This window comes from Xiphophorus hellerii, chromosome 8 (genome assembly GCF_003331165.1).
Source record: "Xiphophorus hellerii strain 12219 chromosome 8, Xiphophorus_hellerii-4.1, whole genome shotgun sequence".
In the NCBI taxonomy this organism is placed as follows: domain Eukaryota; kingdom Metazoa; phylum Chordata; class Actinopteri; order Cyprinodontiformes; family Poeciliidae; genus Xiphophorus; species Xiphophorus hellerii.
In genome coordinates, this window is record NC_045679.1 from 18,853,785 (window position 1) to 18,860,378 (window position 6,594).

At 38.2% G+C, this 6,594-nt stretch overlaps 1 protein-coding gene across 2 annotated transcripts; it reads right to left on the bottom strand.

Annotated features, from left to right (window-relative positions):
• Positions 1 to 526: 526 nt before the first annotated feature.
• Positions 527 to 5,811, bottom strand: oacyl (O-acyltransferase like). Of its 2 annotated transcripts, XM_032569068.1 has the most exons (15): positions 5,632 to 5,810; positions 4,840 to 4,973; positions 4,679 to 4,757; positions 4,446 to 4,581; positions 4,160 to 4,344; positions 3,884 to 4,096; positions 3,714 to 3,816; positions 3,533 to 3,634; positions 2,610 to 2,775; positions 2,453 to 2,532; positions 2,259 to 2,369; positions 2,039 to 2,162; positions 1,650 to 1,836; positions 1,269 to 1,411; positions 527 to 1,170 (listed from the first exon to the last, which is right to left on the bottom strand). In XM_032569068.1, exons 1-15 carry the CDS (start codon positions 5,786 to 5,788, stop codon positions 1,066 to 1,068), a joined length of 2,025 nt encoding a protein of 674 aa, XP_032424959.1. In that variant the 5' UTR covers positions 5,789 to 5,810; the 3' UTR covers positions 527 to 1,065. The 2 variants fall into 2 exon arrangements, with proteins under 2 accessions (XP_032424959.1, XP_032424958.1); XM_032569067.1 differs by having other exon boundaries at positions 527 to 1,411; positions 5,632 to 5,811.
• Positions 5,812 to 6,594: the final 783 nt, after the last annotated feature.

Below are 6,594 nucleotides of genomic sequence, written 5' to 3' on the forward strand. Positions count from 1 at the left end.
ATCTGAGAGAACTCGGACAGGCAACTATTATCGTTATCATGATATGCTAACAGCTCAATTTACAGGCAGCGTAGACGATATTTCACAGTAACATGTCCTGGATGACACCATCGGGTGTTGACAACCACAGCTAATCCACTTAATTTTTAACTCCTCTGGGATTTTTGGTTTGTGTTCAGGTATTATTTGAGCTTCTGAGATGCTAACCAGTTCCTCTCAGCCTTATTGCCATGATTACACATTACAGCAGCTGTCCCAAAGTAACAAAAAAAAACTAAGAGCAGAGATACATTCAGCTGCAGACCAGCCAAAACCAGAGAGAATTCAAAAAAACCCATCATATTTCAACAAGAAAGAGGAGAAATAAAATATTTTAGAAAAAACAATAATACAGAGCTACTCCAACTTGATCACATCCAGAGACGTATAATTCTAGAATAAAAAAAAACAACAAAATGACAAAAATAAATGCTGTAAAAAGTAGAAAACTAAATTGAAAGAAAGGGGAAAAAAATCACAAAACAGATTTGATGCAGTATATTTATTTATTTTACATTGCTAAAAATCTTAAAAGGTTACATTAGTTTTTTATTTGAATTACTCAGTATTGTGCAAATTATATTAATTACCCATATCTCCATACCCATTCCTATTTTTTCTCTACAGCTTTAATTGCTTTCTTTTTCTAAAAGAGTCTGTACCATGACAACCAGCACATCTAACAATACCTATAACATAAATGCAACTGAAGGATTTGCAATGTATAACCTACATTGAATGTTGAGGAACATTTAGTGAGTGAATTTTTGTTTAGCTGTTGTGTAAATATAAAGATGACCACTTCTCTTAGACACTCTTCAAAATGTGAAAAACAAGAAAATGCAAAAACCAAAGAAAAAAGGCAGACATGTTTTGATCTCCATAAGAAATTAAGTAACAATAAGAAAACATCTACTAATCTCAACTTGCCTGTAATGATTTTTCTATGGCAGCATTTTGCCAACTCTTTACGAGGGATACCAATATATATATGTGAATGGTGTTGTATTAAACGAGGCAGATTCTCTAGATGCATTTGGGTTTCAGGAAGAGGTAGGGTTTCTCAACCAACATAGTGAGAATACAACCGACTGCCAGAGTTAGCACCAGATGGCCGAGGAACAGGTACATCTGTAGAGGACAGACACCCATTGGAGTGAAAATATGAAGAGAATAGGAAGACAAGAATGTTGATTTGTTAAAAAAAATGATGAAGATGAAATTCTCACAAAGTTGATGTCTGTGTAGTGGATCGGCGTCTCTTGCATGCCATTGTAGAGGATGATGAAGATGGGATGTATCAGATAGCAGGCAAAGCTAATGTTGGAAAGTGGAACCCAGAAACCAAAGGACAGGAATGTCTTGATAAAACCTGGAGAAGCAAATACACACAAAAACTGAGACGCCAGTTCTTCCCTTCCCTCTACTGGTACTAATGTATACTTTAAACTGCAATATCTAGAGTTCAAAGAGAAACATAACCTAATACCTGTGGTACAGTTTTTGGTAAAACTAATCAAAGAACAAAGAAGAAGAATGAAACGTACATGCTTTTTTAAATGAAATTATGTGTTCTGCCAAACTGAAGATGTAATTGAATTTATTCAAACCTCCACAGCCCTCCTCACAGGCCAGTATGATCCAACTCACAGTCAGTGCCCAGACTGGTCTGTGCAACCCCTGATATAGAGCATGAGCCACAGACGGATAAGGTGGGGTTTCTTTCAGGAAGTAGGCCAGTCCGATCAGCAAAACCATCAGAGAAAAACAGCAGAACCAGCCAAGCGCTGCTTGCCACTGAATAAAAAATTAGGCATAAAGACTGGTTTCAGTTAAAAGTTACATCAACTGATGTACAAAAGACAAAAATAAGTCAAAATGAGTCAAATTTCCTTCCACCAGTAAACAAGTGAACATGCAAACTACTTCATTCAGTTCTACTTTATTACAAAGTAAGGGTTCTCAAATTCTTCAAGAATGGAAAATCTAAATAACTCACCCTTTCCTTTAATAGTTGATCTTTCTTTCTTGTCAGGTATATTCCTGTTAGGATCCCTATTAGAAACGGTCCATATCTTGTGTAGGGTTTCACATAGTAATGCAAAACATAGTTTTCTGATGTTCTGCCAAGACAAGCTCTTCAACGTAAATATGTGTGCGCCAAAAGAAGAGGTAAATTTTATATAATTTACTGAACCTCTTTAGGTTAGGAAGCTTACATTGTGGATGGTTGAAAGACTGGAAGGTGCAGGCGTGCAGTTATAGCCGCACTGGCCACAGTAGTGCTCACCAAAAGGCCTCCTACCACAACAGCAAACACACTCCTTTTACTGAAACAGAAGAGACAGAATGGAAAAGGTTATTACTCTAATTTATATGGTGTTTGAGATGATGTTAAAGGATGTGGACATACAGTCTATAAATATAGACCAGCAGGGGGGTTGTGGCGTAACACTGGAAGTCCAGAGACAAGTACCATGTCCAGGGAATACACTGAGGAGAGATTTGGAGAGAGGCAAAAATTAGCTGAAATTCCTCCTGAAGACATATGAAAAGCTGATGAGACTTACAATCTCATGGACTGGTAGGAGATTGCTAACCAGCAGTAAATTAGCCCACCAGTATGCCTTGCAGTCCATCAACATTTCAACAAATGGGAACCAGTAGGGTCCCCACCGCACCAAAGAGATGATGCTGATGGTGAGACACACTGTAAACAGATGCAAAGGCTGAATCCTGGAGTGGGAAGATGAAGAGAGAAATGTAATCTTTCAGTCCACAGATTTACTGTACAAAAACATTATACTTCCTTTCACTCATTAAATTTGTTGACATTTTCTTACAACTCCAAATTTATTGGCATTTTATGTGATAGACCAATACAAATAAAATGTTTTGCTTTCACTTTACTGCAATTCCCCTAATTGAAATCCAAAACTATGAGTCCACCTGTCCAAAATTTTATCTAAATATACATCCAGCAGTACTGTGGAAGAATTTTATGGTTCTCAGTTAAATTTAGTGAACAAACAGCATCGCGGAGACCAAGGAACAAAGCAGACAGGTCAGGGATGAAGCTAAGAAAAGTTCAGAGTATCAGGTTGTAAATCAATATAATGAAAAACATGCTTATAGACAACGGAAAAATCAAAGTCCAGATTGAAGTCCAATTGTGGAAAAATTCTGTGTAGATTCTCTCAACCAATCTGACTGAGCTTGAGGTATTTTGCAAAGTAGTTTGGGCAAAACTTTCATTTGCTAAAGGTGGTAAAGATCTGAAGTTCTAATTGTAAAGCCACACATTTCTCAGATGATTTTTAATTGTAAAACAAACAACAAAACAGGTTCAATTTCCCTTCCATGACACAATTATGTTGTTCTTTGTGTTGGTCTCTCAAATAAAATCCCAATGATAAAATATTGAACAATGCCTTTGGGGTATGAATTATTTTGTAAAGCACTGTAATACAGTCATCCAGTCATGATATCATGCCTTTTGATCCTCTTGAAGAGATAGTTTGCAACCAGACCGAGACTTAAATTGTCTTCTGCCTTGTCGATTGAGCTCAGCAAAGACCTGGCACTGAGTAAACCCCTGAAAAGTAAAGTTATTAGAAGTTAGAAATCACTTTATGCACCACGATAAGGTTAGCAATATTTCAATCTAGTCTCACCCCAGCAATAAGAAGGTATCAACAGCGAGAAAAATAGGCCCGCTGATGGTGAACACATATACCGGGCTGCTTTCAACTGCTTTCCTCCATGTTTTGTAGTTATCTACAATGGAGACACAACAATGTGAATCCAATATTTTGAAGACGCTACAGCCTGTTTTCTTTCTTACCTAGGTTGTTAATAACTGGGAACTGTGCAGAGTGGCCACATATAATCCATAGCAAACTGAGGACACGAATGCCGTTCAGAGAGGTATAGTTTTCACATCGGGAAGGGGAGGCGGTGCTGAGGACTCCCATGCTTGTTGTCTGCAAGGAGAGTGCTTGAAAGCAGCTGGAAACACAGCTTCGAGAAAGACACTGTCCAGCAGGGCCGATTCTGCCTGTAAAAATAAACATCTGAGTACTTGTCTATTAGGAGGAGACCAAATAAAAATTCTCCTTACCATTTTCCTCTAATGTGCCCCCATTCATTTCTTTGCTGGACAAGCCATTGGTTTTCAGGGTGCCATAAAAGTTTGAATGGGACAACTCTATTGTGGGATTGACCTTGCTGCTCAGCTCTGATCTTCTTAAGGCTGTGAACAGAGTGGCCACCAGAGGAATGGCTAACATTACACAACACACACACCTGTGGAGGGAAAAATAACCAAGTTTAACTCGACCATAGGCATCGAAGAATAAGCATGCAGAGTGATGGGAGTGATATCAGGGGATGACTAATATACTGACATGCAGGCGATGTCTGATGCATCAAGAGCAACTGAGTCAGCCATACAGTGAGTCATGATTAGCTCCCGAGAAGACTGATTGGTCAGGATTGGAGGTAATGGACTAAGGAGGGACTTCTGGTTAAGCTGAAGTCTGTCTATTGGGAAAATAGGTACCATGTGAGGAAAATGTGAAAATGATCCTAAAGCAGAGAAAGACAAATATGCAGAAAATCTGTCTTAATGAACACTCACCACACTGCACCAGCTGCTTCACATCGTCTACCCCACATGAGTCAGGAACACAAATACCCACAAAATACTGCATTGCTCCCTGCAATAGCAGGAAAAAATATATTCAGTTTTTCTCTATAACTTACTATCCATCCATCATGAAGGTTTTTATTGGCATTCACCTGCTTCAGGAACACCTGGCAGTACTGTGTAGAGAAGCTGGGGCCAATGGCAGAGCGACACTGCTGCGGCGAACCAGGCTGGTTCACGTTACCGTCTTTAACACTGCTGCCCATCTTTCCAAAGGAGTCATACACTTTTAAAAAAAGGAGAGAAACATTGCCTCTTACTTTTTTCATAGGAATGACAAATCCTTTTGGGTGAGACATTCATCTGCTTTGCTATGTAAGTAGGTCAGCATTTAGCCCATGTCATTCTTATTAAAAAAGACCAAAAAAAAAATAAAAAAATCAATAAATTAGAACATGTGCTCCAATGAGGCTCGTTTGCCAGGTTAATAGTGTATTTTTATAACAACCTGAAAGAAAACATATTTTTCATTGAACCCACTTTTCTGTCTTAAAAGTAATGTTTTATAGCTTTGAGCAGAAAATCATAATTAACAGAAATAAAGGCTAAACAGTAACCTCAAACACATTTCAAAAAAAGAGCAGAAAGAAGCAGAAAGATTAATTTTATGTCTTTGGCAAACATTTTTCTTTAAGCTTTTCAGTAATGTATTTATTTACACTCACTGCCATTTAAATATTAGGAAGAGTGAAATATTTGTTATATTTGTCTTTTATAGTTATTTTTTAAATGACCATGTATACTACATTGGATTTGTAAGAATTAAATCCAAGTATGTGCCAGATAATTTTCAAACAAACCCTGGGCTCTGTTGATAAAATAACCTTTTGTTGGCCCAGTCTGCCAAACTACAAGGGAAATATTCAAAAGGTGTCAGCACTTACTGAGAGCAGCATATTCCTTTGGCTTGTCCTGGTTTAATTCCCAAAGGAACGTGTCGATATCCTTCATACATCTTTGCAATATACTGTAGTTGAGTGAGTTTCCAAGTGCAACACTGTTGCTCACTAACAGAAGAAACACAAGCCAACCAAGGGCCATTTCAGTGCCAACTCGACCTCTTCCGTCCATAAGGTGCTTAAATAACAGAAAGGGTCACCTCATCAAGCAGAGAGAAGCATGAAATTGATCTTCCTAAGGAGAAATGGAAAACAGCTTTGGAAACTGGTGCAGGGAGGATTTTCTGCATCAGGTGTGAACAGCATTTAGTTACTTGAAAAACAGAAAAATCAGAGCTGAGCACGTCACTGCACAGCATGACCGTATTTAAAGTGGAATCACAATCGTGGTCTGCTTCCTGAACAAGCATCAAGCAAATTTAATTCCATCAGCCAACCAAATTTGGGTTTCAGTAGAGCACATTTTGAATTTGCTTTTAAACAAGAATCATGTTAGATGTGCAGGTATTTTGCTTTGTTGTACTTGAGAGCATCACTAATACAAAGCAAACTTTGACATTGTTACAGCGATTGATGTGTAGTAACTTTCTGTATGTAATATATTTCTAGTAGTATTTTTTTCTTACTTTTTACTTCCGTATAAGTAATATTATAACACTACTCTTCCTTGAGTATAATTTCTGGCTGTTCTACCCACCTGTAGTTACCTCACCTAAGAAAGAACAAACATGTATAATCAAACATGGGGCGTGACTGTGGCTCTGTGGGTAGAGTAGTCGTCTTGTGATCGGTTCAATTCCAGGTTCCTCCGGCCACATGTCGGTGTGCCCCTGGGCAAGGCACCTAACTCCAAATTGCTGATCTGCATATCGGTGTATACATGAGTGAGTGTGACTTTAGTGTAAAGCACTTTGAGTGGTAAAAATGATTGGAAAACCATTACATAAG